At 48.5% G+C, this 19303-nt stretch overlaps 1 protein-coding gene and 1 pseudogene across 4 annotated transcripts; one reads left to right on the forward strand and one right to left on the reverse strand.

The window, feature by feature from the left end:
• Positions 1-4890: 4890 nt before the first annotated feature.
• Positions 4891-13103, reverse strand: LOC120691441 (annotated as a pseudogene).
• A 2033-nt stretch (positions 13104-15136) lies between these two features.
• LOC120689632 (pentatricopeptide repeat-containing protein At5g01110-like) lies at positions 15137-19303 on the forward strand. 4 transcript variants are annotated; one of them, XM_039971993.1, is made up of 3 exons: positions 15137-17156; positions 17886-18017; positions 18584-19303. In XM_039971993.1, exon 1 carries the CDS (start codon positions 15192-15194, stop codon positions 17145-17147), a length of 1956 nt encoding a protein of 651 aa, XP_039827927.1. In that variant the 5' UTR covers positions 15137-15191; the 3' UTR covers positions 17148-17156; positions 17886-18017; positions 18584-19303. The 4 variants fall into 4 exon arrangements, with proteins under 4 accessions (XP_039827927.1, XP_039827928.1, XP_039827926.1 ...); XM_039971994.1 differs by having other exon boundaries at positions 17892-18017; XM_039971992.1 differs by having other exon boundaries at positions 15138-17211; positions 17892-18017.

The raw sequence follows: 19303 nt of genomic DNA on the forward strand, positions 1-19303 counted from the left end.
TTTCTATGACTTTAAGGAGTAAAATAAAACATGTGAACATGTTTATACTTATCACACATATAAGCATAAACAATATAAATAACCAAAGTTTCAGGGAGTACCCTGAAGCGGGGCTGTTGCCGGAGGCATTGGCTGCGCTGTTACCAACTGGAGTAGACATCTACTCGGTTGGCCTCAGTCGAAGTAGTCGAACTAAATCGGTGCAGGAAGAAGTTCGCAGTGCAGTCCCGCGAACGGTCACCAAGATGTAGTCGACGTAGTCGTTCGGCCACCAGAATGTAGTCGACGTAGTCGTTCGGCTCGTCCACCAGGAAGTAGTCGTACAATCGGGCAAAGCCTTAGTATTTTTGAGCAGTCACGCTAAAGCGTTACCCAAAAACCTGATTGCCCGCCTATCCCGTGCAGGATCTCAAGGCGAGCAAGGTTTCGGAGGCCTGCTCACGCTAATTCTGTGCGCACAGAAATTAGCGTTGGGGAACTCAGTTGTTGCAACTGGAGAGGGAGAAGAGAGGAGCCGAGTTGCCTCAGTGCTCTGGTGCAGAATGGATGAGGGGAATGGCACTCCTTATATAGTGACTCAGGTGCTCAGGATCGTTGAACCTGGACACCATCAGAGTCATTTAGGTGATGCGGTTATGGCCATTAATTACAGATTTAATTGCACGTTTAATCGCACGATTAATTGCTGTCAACGGCAAAATAGCCATCACATCGCACCGCGCCGCGCCGCGCCGCACCGCACCGCACCGCACTTGCACGTCACGTCACGTCCGGCCGCGCACGCGCACCGCACCGCCTGCCCGGCCGGCCGCGCCGCGCCTCGCCTCGCCTCGGCCTCGGCCACGGCCACAGCCACAGCCCGGCTCGGCGAGGCGAGCGAGCGCGCGCGCGCGTGTGGTTCACCGTCCTCCTCTTACCGGCTTCACAAGTGGTGTACACGAAGTCCACCTTTTAAGTCGGTTGAGATCCTCCTCAATTCCCGGTACGGAATTAAGCATTGATTCCCTAGCATTAATAGTGGGCTTTAAATTCTTTTAATGTTTTAGAATGAATGGGCCAAGCCCATTACTCCAACAAGGTCTAGCAGCGACCAGCTCTCTGGAAGGGATCGGATGGGGAGATCTGAATGAAGAACGGAGCAAAAAGTAAACGGCTCGCAGATTGGAAGTTGACGCTCGATCGAGGGTAGAAGGCACGAACCAGCCGCTAATCTTGATCGTCTCAACGTGATCGCAGCATCCGCCGGCGCTGGAGGGATTCTCCGGCTTCCGTCAGTCCTCCGCCGAAACCTTTTTCCTTGGGTCCGTCTTTCTCGGGAAAATCTATTTATCGCATATGCGATTTCCTATCAACCCATCACAGAAGAGGGCGCCATGGCTCATGTTCATCTTCTCCGTTGAGATAAGCGGCGGCCGGAGCTTGGGGAGGGGGAGGGGGTGGTCGGGGAGGGGTGGTAGGTGGGGGGAGCGGCCGCCGGCGAGGTCACCGGCGGCCGGGGTGGTGGAGGGTGGCGGCGGAGGTTTAGAGTTCTGGGTTACCTGGGTTCGGGGAGCTCCATGGCCGCTGGCGATAGAAGAGGAGGGGGCCGGGGCGGCGGCGATGGTTCGGCCGGCGGAGGGCGAGGCGGCGGCCGGCGGCGGGGGCGAGAAGAATCTGGCGGCGCAGTGGCAACGAGCTTGGTTAGGGTTGGCGGCGGCGGAGGCGCCGGGGGCGGCACCGGAGCCAGGGGAGGCGGGGGATGGTGAGGGAGCGACGGCAAAAGCCTTCTGCAATGCGTTTTTCGCCCCTCGCATATGCGGAGAATAGAATCCCCCTCCTCCTCTCCTCCCAACTCCCCGCGAGCATCGTAGCACAGGGCAAAGCATCTCCGTTCAATACGAGCCATCCGTCTGTGATCCAACGGCTCCCATCGCGCTATCAGACCATGGCCACCTCAACCTGGGCCGCCGATTGTGACCAGGTGGCCCACACTAAGGCCAGGAGCCAGTCGCGCCGCCGCAGATCATCGGCCTGCCACCAAGAGTCGATGCAGCCGAGTCTTCTTCCCCTCCTGCTACAGTTCAGAGCGGCGGCGGAAAGGTGTTCTCGGCCCCGGCTTCGATCTGCTTGCTTCCCCCTCCTCTCCGGCGGCCTCGTCGGCGCCGGAGAGGGAGGGGAAGCCGGATCTGCCGTGTGCTGTAAATATTTAGGCCTAGTTCCCTAGATTAGGCGCTAAATAAATTTCCCATGGAGTTGGTTAGCCATGGGGTGGTCGGGTTCTTCCCCGCCGGCGGCGACGACGGCGGCGTGAAGCTTTTGTTCCTCCTCCTGTCCGTTGGCTTGGTGTTCGGCTCCGTCGCGGGCCTATCAAGCTTCACGGTCGCCGGCGTTGGGAGGTTTGTCTTCCTGCTTTTTTGCGAAAGGGCGGGACTCCTTTTCCTCTGCGGCTTCGTCTTCGACGCGTTTCGTCAAGGGCCTCACGGCTTCGTCGACACCGGCGACGGCGACGGCATGGGGATTTACTTCCATTTTCCCGATGGCGCTTGTTTGGGGGAGACAGCGTCGTCTTCGTGGAATAAGGTTCTCCAGACTTCTCTCTCCTTCGTCGGCGTGTGCTCCGGTGCCGGCGTCGGGTCTGTGAGGTCTTATACCAGAGTTGCGGTGGCCTGCTGGTTGTCTTGCTGTCGTTGCCTCTCGCGCGTGGAGCCACGAGGGTATTGCGACGTGCCCGTCGTCTACGGAGTCTTCCGGTGATTTCATGAAAGACGTGTTTCTGGTCTGATTGTAGATATAGGTTTGTTTGTACGTGTGTGGTGTGGTGTGAGTGTGTACAAGCATGTACGAACAAATTCTACAGCTACATGAATCCAGATGAGAGGTTTCAAAAAAAGAGTCGATGCAGCCAGCAATGTAGCAGCAGCTCGACTGATGCAGCAATGTCGCCCATCTGAATTCATGAACAGAATCCATCCGATTCAGGCATGGCGTGCCTACTGCCTAGAGGTACGGTCTCTCACAATAGCGGCACCAGTACCTTCGTTCATCAGACTGGAATATTGGATAGAGCATTAGAGCGTAGATGTTCTTTTAGATGATAGAGCACGGATACGATTCTTTTGTTCCTCTGTTGTGCTGTGTGTCTTGTGTCCCTTGATGTACGTGTGCAGCTGCTGACGTGGATTTGCGACAACAACCAGTGAGAGGCTAAGTCGGCGTCGCCTCCAATAGTCGCCTCCAATATTTGTGTCCCTTGATGGCTCACCCCAGCGACAACAAACGATTGAGATCCAGAATAGAGATGACACCGACACCATACAACTTTTCCATGCCTCACTTCTCACCCCAATTCCACAAATTTGCAGACCAGAAATATAATCTGGTTATCTCTTGTATCTAGAAAAATTCATCATACAACGGAATCAGTAGTTCTGACATTCACGAGTGTTAACACTTGTACCATAAGACACATGTACAACTTTATACAAACACACCGCGCTGCAACACCGGATTTGCCAAACATTGCAAAGAAGCGCTAAAAAAGAGTTAAATACACCAGCGGTCCTCGAACTTGTCCCGAAGTGCCATTTAGGTCCACGAACTTGCAAAATCGAAATCTGGCACTCTGAACTTATTAAGTTGTGCCACTTAAGTCCATACCACTTGATGTGGCGCCACGTGACATGAATATATGCAAAAAAAGCCTTTAAATTTTATCATCTTCTATATGTAGATCCTCCTCATCTCTTTCACCTCTTTCTCAATCCGCCACGCTGCTCCTACCGCCGGCAGCCACTCCCTCCCCGACGTCCAGAGCGCCGCCGCCCCATCACCTGCCCTACAGCCACGCCGCCACTGGGCAGCCACCGCGGGAGGCTGGGGCCGGGGCCGGGGCCCTGCTTGTGCCCAGCCTGCTGCCGGCAAGCGCACGCAGCCGACCGGCCTCCCGCGCCGAGACCGCCTCCCATCGAGGGCCGCCTCCCACGGCGAGGCCACCTCCGAGTGCCGGCTCCCATGCTGGGCTGCCTCGCGGCGAGGCCGCCGCACGCGCCGAGGTCGTGACGGCGCTGCTGCTACTACTCCCGCTGCTCGCGCTCGCTACACGCGCTGACGACGATGGTGGCGGTGATTCCGAGGCCACGGCGGTGTTGCCGACAGAGGCGGGGCCGGGGTGTGGAGGGCACACCCTGCTCCCGCCACCGCCGGATGCTCCGGCCCCGGCGTCCATAGCTGTGCGCTCGCCTCAGAGGTCGCTGACGCACACCTCCACCCTCTGCAAGCTCCTCTCGTGGTGGGACACGAGCGGCGGCGGCGGTGCTAGCTCCGCCGTGTTGATGAAGGGGCAGGGGCCTAGAGGGCGCGGCAGCAGCAGTAGGCCCTGGAGGACAAGGACGTGTGGCACCGCAGGGCACTCGCAGAGGGCACCGGGGCGGGTGGCAGGGTCTGAGGCCGCGGCGGCGCTATTGCTATTTGTGCCCACTGCGCACGCCGACGACGACGGTGGCAGCGGGTCCGAGGCCGCGATAGGTCGGAGAGGAGAGGCGCGCCGGCGGAGGGAGGAGCGGCGTGCAGGTCGGCGGCTCGCCGGAGGTGGGCGTGCGGCATGGAGGCCGGTGGCTCGCGGCCGCGGGAGGCGCGCTCGCGGCGTGGAGGCCGGCGGCTCGCAAAGGCAGACGCGCGGCAGCCCTGCCTTCTATCCCTCAAGGATGTGAAGGTAGAAGACGATAAAACTCAAGGGCCTTTTTGCATATATTCATGCCCTTTGAAGGGGTATGGACCTAAATGGCACAACTTAACAAGTTCAGGGAGCCAGATTTCGATTTTGCGAGTTCATGGACCTAAGTGGCACCTGGGGACAAGTTCGAGGGCCGCTGGTGTATTTAACTCGCTAAAAAAACCTGCTTGAAGACTAAAAAAAGAGAGAACTTGCTTCACTTCCTCTCCTAGTTACAAATGTCCAGCATAGACTAGTCAACACTTAACAGTACCATCACGTTGTTTGTCACTCTGTCAGCATCCGACACATGCATTCACCTGCAAAACAAAGCAAAAGGATGGTTTACTCGTCATCGCGTTCAATCTTCTACTAGCAAATAACAAAACATCTAGTAATACCCAAATTAGTCATTAAGATGTACCTCTTGAACAGGGATTTGATGTCCTCTTGTAGCACAGGGCTTTCAAGGAACATGTCCTTGCAGTCTGAAACATCAACCTTGGTGAGCTCAAAATCCTCATTGTTGCAAAGCTCATCCCACTCGAACCACAGCTTTGATACTCGCTCTTTCTTGAATGCAGTATGGTGATCCTCCTCCTCCGACGAGCCAGCAGCAACGAGACGGTAGCAGTACACCGTTTTAGACTGGCCTGGTCTGAATGCCCGCCCGATCGCCTGCCGCATCACAGCAGGATTCTCATGGACATCCAAAATGACAACACGAGACGCACCAACAAGGGAGATCCCCTCCCCACACGCTTTGATGGAACCAAAGAAGACTTTAGCTTCAGGTGAGCTGTTGAATCTCTCAACTGCTTGCTCTCGCTGCTCTTGAGTTAAACTCCCATCCATCAGGAAAGTGTTAACTCCTGCCTTCCATCCTTTCATTTTGGTGAACAGTGTTTCCAAGAAATTTAGAGAGCGCACATACGCTGAACACAAGTACCTTCTCTCCTACAGTTTCTGAAAGAGACAACAGATTGTATATGAATTTTGCCTTCACCCCATCATTGATATCAATTCCGCGTACTATCGAATCCATCTTCCTTTTGCAGATATTTCTATTTTGCTTATCAACATTCTTGACATCCTTTAGGCATGGATGAAGAGAAACAGCATTGCTTTTTGCATGTGCTTCAAATCTTTTCAACCCTACCAAACCCTTGACAACACCTTCCTGTTTGGTACTCATATTTAGCAAAACTGTGAAATCCACAAGTCCAGGTAGCTCCTTCAAGATCTCACCTTGGTAATAGTGGAGTATATTCTCAGTAAGCTCTCGTAGATTCTGTATAATCATGGCTCTCACTATTTTTTAATCCTTCTGAAGGTTCTGCTCAATCAATTCATAGAAAACCTTTTTAGAGATGGTTTTCAATCGCACATTGGTCCCTAACACATCCATCTTAGTTAGTATACGCTTCATGATTGCATGGGATCTCTGCATCTTCAAGAATTTCGGTCGTACAAGGTTCAAAATATTGAAAACCTCACTTACGTGGTTCTGAAACAAGGTTCCTGTGAGAACCACTTTTCGAGGAGTTTGGATAGTTTCAAGTGCACTGAGCAGGTCTGTTTGGTCGTTTCTCGAGGTGTGGCCTTCATCTAGAATTACAAGGCTAGGGACCCTCAGCAGCTTCTCTCTGCACATTACTGTTTCTCTATCAGAAGAGTCATCAGAAATTATGTGTGAAAACTGCTGATAGCCAATCAGCAATATACTTCTGTTTTCTTCCCACAGTTTCAATATTTTACACTGCTCAGACCGGCTATTAGCTTTGGAGGAGTAAAAGTCATACAAAGGAATGTTCTCAACTTGCCAGCGGAGAAATTCACTTTTCCATGTTCCCAAGATACCCTTTGGAAGCATAATCAATGGCCTCCCAGTCCCAGCAGGGTACCTTGCAAGAAAGCTGTGGACAAAACTGATAAGCAGAAAGGTCTTTCCAGAACCAGGCGCATGTGCCAAAAAAACTTGACCTGCGGGGGGTGAGACCGCCCCCCACGGCATTGTTTGAGAGGTAGAATGACCTTCTCACAGTATGCCAAGAAAACCCCTGAACCCCTGCCCCACCCGTACACGGGGGCCCGTCGCCTTGTGAGTTAGGCCGGGCTCCACAGTGCTTTGGACGTGGGACAAGCGAGGGAGTTTTTTTAACCCCAGAGCTGAAATTCGCCCCCGAGCGGGATCGAACCCAGGACCTCTGGGGAGTGACTCCAGCGATGCTACCACTGATAAGCAGAAAGGTCTTTCCAGAACCAGGCGCATGTGCCAGAATACAACCTCCTGGATTGTTCTCATCTGCCAGATTCTTGATCAAGAAATTGAAACATTCGACTTGGTGAGGTTTCATCTGTTGTGAATGCCGAGGGTGGATTGACAGAGCATCAGGGAACACAATGAGATTAGTACCTAAAGGATTATCAGTTGGATCTGAATCACTAGACTTTCTGTGTTTTGCTGGGTATGTTCTGTATGACTGCTTGTGCTGATGCATGCAAGAGAGAAAAAAAGATGAGAAGTGGGATCCACTAACTCACAAAAAAGAGCAAGAAAAAATAGTGATTCAAGAAAAAGAAATAAGTGCATTTACCGTAAAAAATTTTAAAAAATGCAACTGAGAAATTGAATCGAGCCTGATATCGGAAAAAGGACTTCAAAGTTTTATCTATGTCTTCCTTTCAGCCAGAAGCGCATTGCAAACAGAAAATTGGAATGGTGTGAAAATGTGTGTTTGATCAATAATTACAGCTTACACATGCCGATTGCCAAGTTTTGAGAAAATACTAGCAAAATTCCATAGTAGCAACAGCAGCTGGTAAATTAGATGAAAGGACACATATTTTTTAGGGAATATACTTTGAGAAACTGTTTGAGTGAATCGATTCATTAGATATAAAAAAGCACATTTTTTTCTATTTCAAGTGATGCCATGAAATCATACTTACATGACAGTGTACAGATTGATTGCCCAATAAAATTTCAATAAGTTCAGCAACAGAGTAAAAGCTGATGCTTCATGAAAAACAGGCCATTATCAAGATAAGTGCTAAAAGTTATTAATTATTGCGTTCAACATTAACCAGTAGTATTGCTATTGGCAGGAAGTCAAGATTGAAATAATATAAGAAAACGATTGGGATTTTAATCAATTTATGGATTCCAACAAAGAGGGAGTTGATTAAACTAATTAGGACAAGAAATTCTACACCTTTTTTCCATGAGTGCTCAAAAATATTCTCGATGCGCTGCTGGATCAGACCACAAATACGGCACACAATGCCTAAATCATCTTTCAATAGGAAGTCATGGTCACATGCATCCTCTGTTTCCTCACAGTTACTCTCTATTGGAACTATGCCCTGATTAACTTGATTGGTCTGCATAAGTAAATGGATCAGGCTCAAGTTACAGTAAAAATGAAGATTCCCATTGCAGTTTTGGAATTTATAGATAGAGCCAGGAAACACTGCCTATGGAGGGGCTCTGAAATCAATGCAAAGAATAAATCTTTGGTGGCATGGCCCAAAGCACTAAAGCCTAAGAACAAAGGAGGATTGGGAATTGTTGATCTCAGAACTCAAAATGATGCACTGCTCTTAAAACACCTTCATAAGTTTTACAATAAAAGAGACATTCCATGGGTTAATATGGTCTAGCAATCCTATTATTCACAAGGACAAATCCCTCACGCTACTGCAGATAAGGGTTCCTTTTGGTGGAGGGATTTACTCCACCTGAGTGATAAGTTCAGAGGTGTGGCTAGCTATGCTGTAGGGAATGGCACATCTGTGTTGTTTTGGTTAGATGTATGGAATGGACACTATCTCCAAGAAAAACTGCCAAGGCTATTCTCCTTTGCTAAGAATCAAAAAATTCCAGTGGCTGCCTTTCTATCAATCACTGACATGACCAGTCACTTTCACCTCCCTCTGTCTGAGCAAGCGCATCAAGAATATATAGAATTACAAGGAATCATACAGGGCATCCAATTGAGAGAGGAGGACAAAGATCAGTGGAGCTACATTTGGGGTAAAAAAATATACGTCAAAAAGTTTCTATAACCACATGTACAAAGACCTTCAACCTCCAAGGCCCTTTCTCTGGATCTGGGAATCAAGGTGTTGCAACAAATTGAGAGTGTTTACATGGTTACTGCTAATTGATAGACTCAATACTAGAAATCTACTAAAAAGAAAAAAAAATTCAAAATTGAAGGGAACAATTACAATTGTGTCTTCTGTACCTCGCAAAGAGAAGAAACAACTATGCATCTCTTCTTCACTTGCCCTTTTGCGATCAGATGTTGGCAAACGATAGGAATCCAATGGCAGTATGGAACCCTGTTCTTCCAGATGTTGGAGATTGCTAAGCACAATTTCAATGGCACCTTCTTCATGGAGATCTTCACTATTGCAGCATGGCAAATTTGGAAGCAAAGAAATGGTCTAATTTTTGAAAAATGTTCAGTTAGCTTTGGCAGATGGAAAAGCAATTTTGTGGATGAATGCCGAAATCAAGCTCATAGGATGAAAGTCTCCCTTAAGAATCCTTTTTTAACCTGGCTCAACACTACTGTTTAGAATCCTTGTACATAGGGCCTTTCTACTCCTTTTCTTTCTCTTTGTTTTACAGCCTAGCTCTCCTCTGTAAGTATCTTCTTGTAACTTGCTCTTTAACTTGTTTTTAATAAAAATCTTTATAGTGCGGGTCTCCCTCGCTGTGTTTCCGGTTCAAAAAAAAAAAGTTACAGTAAAAAAGGCAAATCGCAAACTAAGAAAAAACTAAAAGATACTGTTTAAAATAATTCAGTACTATTACTCTGATGGTCAAGCGTCAAATTAAGAGAGTCAAAGGATAATAAAGGGGCATAACAGATAACCACAAAATATGCAATACAATTAGTAAGATCGTCATGTTGTACTAAAGGGATTCATCTAGTAAGAACAAACTCCTAAATTGTGGGCAGGAAAACCCACAAGTGGATATCAAATTACAATTCAACAAGTCACAAAGAAAATTGAGAAGCCAGGAGTTGAGGTCTAGTCTGATATAGTTGCAACAAATTGAATGATTCCATATTCAAGTACCTCTGAAAATGCCAGTGCAACTGACATGCCCATCCAAAGATCATCCAGCTCATCAACCGAGCTGTCTTTCTCATGATGATTACTCTCGTTGCTCCACGGTTCATTTTGTACAATTTCACAAGATAGTTCGTAGGAACCAACATTTTTCTCTATGGTTTTTCCAATCTTTCCTTTCTCTTCAAGATCATCCTGTTCAAATGCAAACGAGTGAACATTATCAGGTGGAGATAGCTGTATTTATCAGCCTATAAACTTCAGCTTAAAAAATCTATGCTGTAAGCAAAATCTTGACGTTTAAAGATGATGATAAACCACGATTCTTCATGTCTCCACATAGGTTAATCAAGAATATAGTATATATGAATCTATCAGATAAAAAATATAACAACTCTATAGAAGAGACAACATTCAGTTGCTTTTAAGCAACACACCACAGTCTTACCAATACATGCATTGCTTGGTCAATGTGTATTGACTTGTTAGTTGTTAAAACACTTGAGTAGGATAATGATTCAGTTGTTAGGCACAAATAAATGCTCAGTGCTTATTTGCAGCTCTCTATTTTTTTTAAAGATCATAGGGATTAACATAGTACTGTTAGCAGCCAAGTAAATTTATGAAGAAAAAGGCACATACCTCAGTATTAACTTTTACGTTTACATGTCTTTTCTTGATCAACGGCTCTGTTACCCTGACACTTCACTGAAGTCACCGATACGTATCGAAGGAGTATCGACGGATTAAACATTTAAAAAAAATATTTTCAATTTCCGACGCGTCCCCGACACGGCCCGGCCCAATAAGCGCTTGAGCCGCCACCTCCTCTCTGTTCCGTGCGCCGCCGTCGCTCCTCGCCTCCTCCCATAGATCGACGCCGGCGCCGCCGGGAGCCAGCTTGCCGCGCCTCCACAGATCGACATGCCGCCGCCTCCCTTTAGGCCGCCGCCTCCCCATGTCCTCCGCCGTGCCGCCATGCTGCGCCCGCCGCACGGGCCTCCGCCGCCGCCGCCGTGAGGCGGGCGAGCCGAGATCCGCCGGCTTCCTCCACCTCTGCCGCGCCCACAGCCGCTTTCCGCCCCTGCCTCCTCGCCGTTTCCGTCTCCTCCGCCCACGGCGCCGCCGGCACCTTGGCCCCGCCACGGCCGCTGCCCTGCCGCGCACCGGAGAGGGAAGGGATAGGGAGGGGCGCGGGAGAGGGAAGGGAGAGGGAGGGGGGGGGCGCCGCCACGGGAGAGGGAGGGGAGAGGGAAGGGCACGCGGCGGAGAGGGAGAGAGCAGAGAGCAGAGCAGGGGAGGAGAAAATGAGTAAAGGAGGAGACGGCCGAGGAAGAGAAAATGAGGGGAGGAGAAATAGGAAGAGAGAAAGGAGCATATTTTACTTTGCTTTATGTGCTTTATGTGCTGTTGATTGTTATTTTTATTTTATTTTATTTTATGTTACGTATCGTAGTGTTGCTGTTTTTAGAAAAATAACGAATCGCCGTGTCCGACACGTATCGTGTTCGACACGCGTGTCGGAATCGGGGTGACCTAAATCAACGGCTGCCGCTCAGAAGTACTGTGGCTATCAAATAGAATAATCTTTTTGGTCTTGAAATAGAATGACAACATGTTAGTAATGGATGCATTCAACAAAATTAATTTACTAAATGCTAGCATGTAAATATAATTTCTGATCAAGGCAATTATGGGTGCTCATTAACCTACAACTTCAATTTCTGTGTATAAACAAATAGTATGTGTTTTCATGGCAAGTTGAACGCACCTCAGCAGAAACATTGTCGGTGTCCATGCCGTCCTTTGGTCGCTTACATAAATCATGTGGTTCAGTACCGCTATTGCAATTATCCAGCCTGATGATATCCTGACGCCCGACTGGCTGCTCAAGCAGCAGGTTCTTTTGGATACAATTGCCATTATTATTAGATTAGAGGATGAATTCTCATCTCCACAGGATTTAACCCTGTCCTTGTTGTCAGAATCAACAGCTGAAACTGTTGAATCAGCCCCAACATTGCCCACATTAGCTTGGGTATGATATTCAACATTGTCTTTGTCTTCATCCAAGTTGATAACATTATCTGAACTATAATTACTCCGAATTAGTCCAAAGTCATATAGTGTTGCGTCTGAAAATTTGGGCACTGGACTGGTAGGCTGTTGGATTGGTACTTGCTGTAGCCTTTCTATGATGCCAATAAATTCACATCGTTTGATGTTGATTGACTTGAGATCTTTGGTGGCACTCCCAGTCTTGAATTCACTGAATGGGTCAAGAAACTGAAGACGAAGACGTCTATTATGAAGGAAGATGTTTGACTGAGACTGAGTCCCTGTTGAGCTAGTGTGCTCATTACCAAGTTTCTGCCTTTTGTGTCCAGCAGGATCCATCCTTCAAAAGAATAGAAAGAACTATTACACGCTTTGAGAGGCACATCCTGCAAATAAGTTAAATATTAAACAAAAAATTGTATTCTGTTGTACTTGGTGGCCACCTACCTTGCATATTTGTCACACAAATAATTAGCTCTTAAATTCATGGTGAAGGGAAATTAGGAACATTCTGTCACTAAAAATATGATCATTGTAAAGAATATCAAGCAAAACTTTCATGCAACGAGTAATGAAACGGGTAGAAAAATTAGCTACAAATGATTTAAGCATTTCAGTTCCCACCCAGCTAGGAAGGAAACCTGACTCATGGAAGGCGTGGACTTGCACATCGACTAGCAGATTGAAGTTATATTCAGCTTGAATTCGTATTCCCTCTCTTGTTTTAATTTGGGGGCAAGTCGAGAAAATAGCCCTCTAAGAAAACAATACCAGGAAGAATTAAAAGGTCATAGGCAATCTCCCTAAAAAAAAATCATAGGCAATCAGGCAAACGCAACCACCTCAACCCCAGGAACCAAACAAGAAATGGGAAATGGGCTGGACTCCTCGCGTGGCTGCGCTGGGATTCTGTCGAATCGAATCCTCTTAGCATGGCATGGAAACGGGGAAGACGACGGTGATCGAGATCTTCCGGGCCATTGGCGGATGCTCACGACGGAACTGCCTTGCCGGCCTACGCCGCGGCGCATGTCCGCCATGCCCCGGCCCGGAATCTCGGGCGCCCTGGCTCTAAGGAAGCTAACCTCCACCTCCAGCAAGAACAATCTCCCAGATGGGCCTTGCCGACCCGGCCAGCGGTGATAGCGCCCGCAATGGAGCACCGAACACTACGGTGAGGAGGCGGCGCGCCGCCGGTTGCTGGCGGAGCTGGTATTCACGCGGAGAGACGGAGCCGTGGGCCCGTGGCTAATTTTATTGCAAAGAAAGAAAGCAAGCGAGCGGAGCAGCCAATTCGTGGACAGGAAACTACCGATCTTGATGAGATGCTCTCATTTCAACACTTAACTAAAAAAACGAGTTCAATTTGATCGCTGACAAAAATAACCTCCAGAAACTCGCAAGCTCGAAATTCCGCAGGGAGAAAAGGGATTCGTTCAAGCAGCCACATCGATCAAAACCCCTCCAAACCCACAGATCGCACTTGCACAAAACAACATTGGATATAGAAAAGCGATAGACATGAGTAAAACATTTGGGAGGAGAGGAACCTGGATGATGATCGTGGGAGGGGAGTGTTGGGTGACCCAAACCTTTTCTATCCAAGACAAAGCGGCAAAGCCAAGACAGAGGACATGCAACACTCGTTGGGTAAACAGCGAACCGTAGATAAAGCAGGGAAATATGCAAAGGATGGGTCTCCCAGTGAAATATGCATAGCATGTGCATGTTAATACTAGGACTAGCACCAGGGAGTTCTTTGCTCTCTCTTTTTTTTAAAAAAAAACAGGGAGTATTTTTGCCCAAGCAGACATTTGATTCCCTTTTCAAAAGAGCGTTCACAATATACAGCAGTTGCACATCGCAACACATTTACTCAACTAATTTGGAGTCTATATGGTTTGCTTCTAAAATATCGGCATGCCAAAATATGGGTAAGCCTATAAATTTTGCATTAAGGTCAAAAGGTAGCCCATCTAACTAAGTGCTATTTTAAACTTGCTAAAAATTTGTTAAAAGAATTGGTACGCCCATATTTATATGGGCAGGGCAATATTCCAACAAAAGCAGAGCTTTGATGACTCATGCTATAGGCTTACAGCAAGACATCACTAAACTGGATACAAGACAGTGTTTTCGCACACCATAAACTTAAAAGGAAAAAAAAATCAGCTTCCTCTGTTGACGTCACGGAACCTGCTGCTGCTGGGGCTGCATTGCACCGGCACTGCCGCCCCCCTCGCTGCTGCTGCCGCCGGCGCCGGCGCCGCCGCTCCCTCTCCATGACTCCATGCGCTGTTTCTGAACGGCGGCGACCCAGCCAAGGTGCCAGGCGCGCCACCGCGGGTCCACGGCCTTGTTCCGGTGCATCTCGACGAACCTGTCCGCCAGCTTCTCGCCGCCCTCCTCCAGGGCCTCCCTCCCGATCTCGGCCGCCCGGTCGAGGAAGAACTCGAGGACCACGCCCAGGTACTCGCCCCAGAGCTCCAGCCCCAGCACCGCCCGCAGGAACGTCGCGTACCGGGCCTCGTAGGTGCCGTCCGCCACCAGCGTGCACACGTCGATCTCGCCGTCCCGCGTCCGGCACAGCCGCAGGAACCGCTGCTCCATGGGGTGGAACGCCAGCCGGAAGTTGGCGCGCGCGCGGTCGCCGAGGAACGCGATCGCCACGCGGTCGTGCGCCAGCGCCGCCGCGTGCGCGTCCGGGAACGGGCCCACGGTGCGGTACGCCTGGCGCTCCGGGTCCACCAGGACGTGCGCCGCCCACCCGCCGCCGGGGATCGGCCTCACCCCCGCGTACTGGAACCGCGGCACGGGTAGCGGAGGCGCCGTGGGGGCTGGCGGTGGTCTCCCGGCCTGCGGGTGTGCTGCAGCTGCAGGAGCACCGGAAATCATCGCCGCCGGCGAGCCGGCCCCCGGAGCTGAGCTAGAGACCGTCATCGTCGTCCTGCTGCCTCGACGACGAGTACGCAAGCACCGTACCGCGGCAAGGACGTGCGTGCTGTGAGGCGATGTACGAGCTTGCCAAAGCTGTGCTCTGATTTGAAGGCGCCGCTCGTCTGGTGCAGCAGACCGACTCGGATTCGCCAAGCTCTCCGGCTTGCATTCGGCGAAGGTCTCCGACTCGAGTACGGATGCGACCTGGTGCCCTGGTGGCCTGGTGGATCGAATATCGAACGAAATATCGAAGCCGCGTATCCATGGCCTTTGCGTATTCGTGGTGGCTGATTACGTTAACCTGAGTCGAACACGGCTTTATGGTTTACCGCATTTCTTATTTTCCAGCCACTCCAAAGCGCAAAGCAAAGCACACCCGAGTCCACCGCCGCTCGCCGATCGCCGATCGCCGTCGCTAATGGCGTTCCCCCGTCGTCTCCCTCGCCTTCCCACGGCCACCGCTGCCACCAAGCGGTCGGCTGGAACTCTCGCCATCGAACTCGGAGGAATCGGCGCGAGACCCTCAACGGCCGCCCTGGCTGCAGCCGCTACGGCCGCCGCCGCCGCCGGCCGCGCCTCCGAGTGCCAGTCCCTCCTCCTGCGCATGTCCCGCCGCCGCGGAGCCTCCCGCCACGATATCGTGTCCTCCCTCCTCGCCTCATCCTCCCCCACCACCCCACAGACGCAGGTCTTCGACCTCCTCATCCGCACCTACACCCAGTCCCGCAAGCCCCGGGAGGCCTTTGAGGCCTTCCGCCTCCTCCTCGACCACCGCGTCCCCATCCCGGCCTCCGCATCCAACGCCCTCCTCGCCGCACTCTCGCGGGCCGGGTGGCCTCACCTCACCGCGGAGGCCTACCGCCTCGTCCTCTCGTCCAACTCCGAGGTAAACGCCTACACGCTTAACATCATGGTCCACAACTACTGTAAAACCTTAGAGTTCGATAAGGTTGACACCGTCATCTTCGAGATGGAGAAGAGATGCGTATTTCCGGATGTGGTTACACATAATGTGATGATTGATGCCAGGTTTCGTGCCGGAGATGTGGATGCAGCAATGGCATTGGTCGATTCGATGGCTAATAAGGGGCTGAAGCCTGGCATCGTGACATACAATTCAGTGTTGAAGGGTCTGTGCACACATAGGAGGTTGGATAAAGCAAGGGAGGTGTTCAGAGCAATGAATCAGTGTGGTGTTGCAGCTGACATTCGGAGTTTCAATATTTTGATTGGGGGATTTTGCAGAGTTGGGGAGGTTGAGGAGGCAGTGAAGTTTTACAAGGAGATGCGACAGCATGGTGTTACACCAGATATGGTCAGCTTTAGCTGCTTGGTTGGATTGTTCTCAAGAAGGGGGAAGATGGATCGTGCAGCAGAATACTTGCGGGAAATGAGGGTTTTCGGTTTGGTTCCTGATGGTGTGATTTACACAATGGTCATAGGTGGGTTTTGTAGGTCTGGGTCAATGTCTGAGGCTCTGAGAGTTAGGGATGAGATGGTTGGATGTGGATGTCTACCAGATGTGGTAACTTACAATACCCTGTTGAGTGGGCTTTGTAAGCACCACAGGTTGCTTGATGCTGAGGAGCTTTTGAATGAGATGAAGGAGAGAGGGATTACACCAGATTTATGCACTTTCACAACTTTGATTCACGGATATTGTAGGGAGGGTAATATAGAGAAAGCATTGCAATTGTTTGACACATTGTTGCAGCAGCGCTTGAGGCCAGATGTTGTGACATACAATAGTCTTATTGATGGGATGTGCAGAAAAGGTGATCTGGCCAAAGCTAATGAGCTATGGGATGATATGCATGCTAGAGAAATCTTCCCCAATCATGTTACCTACAGCATCTTGATAGACAGCCACTGTGAGAAGGGACAAGTTGAAGCAGCATTCAGTTTTTTGGATGAAATGGTTAATAAAGGCATTGTACCAAACATCATGACCTACAATTCCATTATCAAGGGTTATTGCCGGTCAGGTAATGTAAGAAAGGGGCAGCAGTTCTTGCAAAAAATGAGGCAAGACAACATACTGCCAGATTTAGTTACTTTCAACACCTTGATCCATGGTTATATTAAAGAAGAAAATATGGGCGAAGCTTTCAATGTGTTTAAGATAATGGAGAAGGAAATGGTACAGCCAGATGTTGTCACATATAATATGCTAATAAACGGGTATTCTGAACATGGCAATGTGCAAGAAGCCGGTTGGGTTTTTAAGAAAATGGGTGCTAGAGGAATTGAACCTGATAGATATACATACATGTCTATGATAAATGGACATGTTGCAGCTGGCAACTCGAAGGAAGCATTTCAGCTTCATGATGAAATGATCCATAGAGGATTTGCTCCTGATGATAAATTCTGAGAAGTACTGGTAATGGTACTGTACTCTTGCCAGTGTCTACTGTGAATTTGATGAGGTGTTGAGGGTGAGTATGAGACGTCTTAGCATTGAGCCTTGAAACAACAACTAGTTTTGCATTTAGCCCTAATGCTTACGGTCATAGTGGAATCAACAATGAAAAATGATGCCTGGTATACTTACCTTTTTACGACATGACAAATCGTGTCCTTTACCAGATCAAGAAAGAAACTTGTTAGATGTACAAGTACAAGTGACATTAGCGGTGCAAATTAATATTATTTTTCTTTTTGGCCTTTTTTAGTATTTCACCCTTCTACCTGGTTTGTGACTTGGCACTATCATATACTACCCCAACCCCGATAATTGTCTCAGGAAGTTATTACTATTGAAGTTCTCTCCCATGGGAACTTTGTATTGTGGGAGTGGTTTGTTCACCAAGGTCCAGAAATGTTGGACAGAAGAATTTTAGAAAATCTTCTTAAACTCTCAGGGACTCTTCTGTCCCAGCAGAAATGTTCCCTCCACATATATTCTACCTTTTACAAACTCAGCTAGGTCCAAGTGCTTTAATTTGCTTATTAGAAATACTTCCAGAATCATCTTACCAGGAGTTTATTTTGACAAAGCCTTTGTGTATCTGTTGAATAGTATGTTATCAGTTAGTGGCATTTTTTAAACCATCTGTTTTTGTGGTTGCTAAACTCACATGTACGCTTCAATGAGTTACTTCCTGTTCAGGAGCAGATCCAGAGAAATGGGAAAGCACTGGAACTTCATTACTTGGTCTTGGTGAGAGAGACAGATACGACACAAAGTAGCCAAGTAGGTAATGCCCGAGCTGCAACAATGGTCTACAGATTCCACTATATGGTAAGGTTTTTAGAAATAAGAAACATATTACTTGGTTATGGCGCTGCTTGTTTGCACTGAACCTTTTGTTGGGAATATAAAGGATCGATGGGTCAGAAAAACAAAAAGTTCAGGATAAAAAGAAATCAGTGCCCCCCTCCCAAAAATAAAAAAAATAAAAAATAAAAATCTAGTGCTAGGCTTATTTGTTACCTACTGACCATATACCTCAGGACATTGCTCTGCCTGACAATCTTCATTGAAAAATGTTTCTTTTAGTGCAAACATCAACACCCTCTTGCTCATGAAATTGTGACCAGCAGGGCAACGTCATTAAATTTAATTTGTGATTATTTGCACTGCTAGGTATGATCATAAAAAACAGACCTCTTTGATTGGGTAAGAAAAACTATAATCCTTTTAAAATTTAAAATCTGGAGGATGTCATCTGAAACCAGTGATTGTAAGAAGAGCTAACCATGCAAAAAGAGATGTCAGTATGTTTGATCGGTCATATTAACAGGAACAATGAACACAGTATGTACAAGATGTCATATGTACAAGCTTACACCATTGTTTACATGCAGGCTAAGCAAAAACCGCTGCACAGAAAAGATAGAAAATTGGCTGGGGTACTAAATATGTCCGCTCCCTTCAGTCTGAGCTCCAGAAGAGCAGCCAAAAGAACATTGAATGGGAAAAAATGAATAAAAGAACATTGTATCAAAACTGTACATGCCTTGAAGAAATCTTCATGGGTGTGGGCATCTTCCTCCAGGATTATTGGGATCAAATGTGCAGCCCGATGCACCAGGCATTGATGATGTCAAGGACGCCGATCCTCCTGCTTGTGGCCTTGATTTCTCTCTCAGAACCCGGAATGCAGCGATGGTGGTGGCTTGTGCGCTCAGGACTAGGATGAGAATAAGAATCAAAGGCAGTGCTTGTTTTCTTTGGTACAACATAGACGACATTCTGGTATCTTCTGAAGTTTTGTAGTATCAAAAGTGAGCTTCGAAGCTCACGGTTGGTAAGGCTATATAGGAGCATGTGCTTAACACTCCGCGTTTGGTTTCCTTGAGGCTCACGGTTTCGACGCGTTCAACAGTTCTGGCATGTGGAATATTAGCAAAGGTTGACCGCTGCAAGAGCCGTCGACTCGCCGGAACGAGCTCACAGAAGGAACAAACTTCCACAGTTGTATTTCTGAAGTAAGATAAGATCAATACTTACTGTTTGTGACGCTATTAAGTTTTTTTTTTGCAAGATTTTTTCCATAAAAAAATTGCACTAGATTTTCAGTCTTC

The sequence above is a fragment of the Panicum virgatum genome, chromosome 9N (assembly GCF_016808335.1).
Source record: "Panicum virgatum strain AP13 chromosome 9N, P.virgatum_v5, whole genome shotgun sequence".
Classification (NCBI taxonomy): Eukaryota; Viridiplantae; Streptophyta; class Magnoliopsida; order Poales; family Poaceae; genus Panicum; species Panicum virgatum.

Coding starts and splice junctions, on each gene's coding strand:
- LOC120689632 (XM_039971993.1), top strand. CDS start 15,192: ATGGCGTTCCCCCGTCGTCTCCCTCGCCTTCCCACGGCCACCGCTGCC.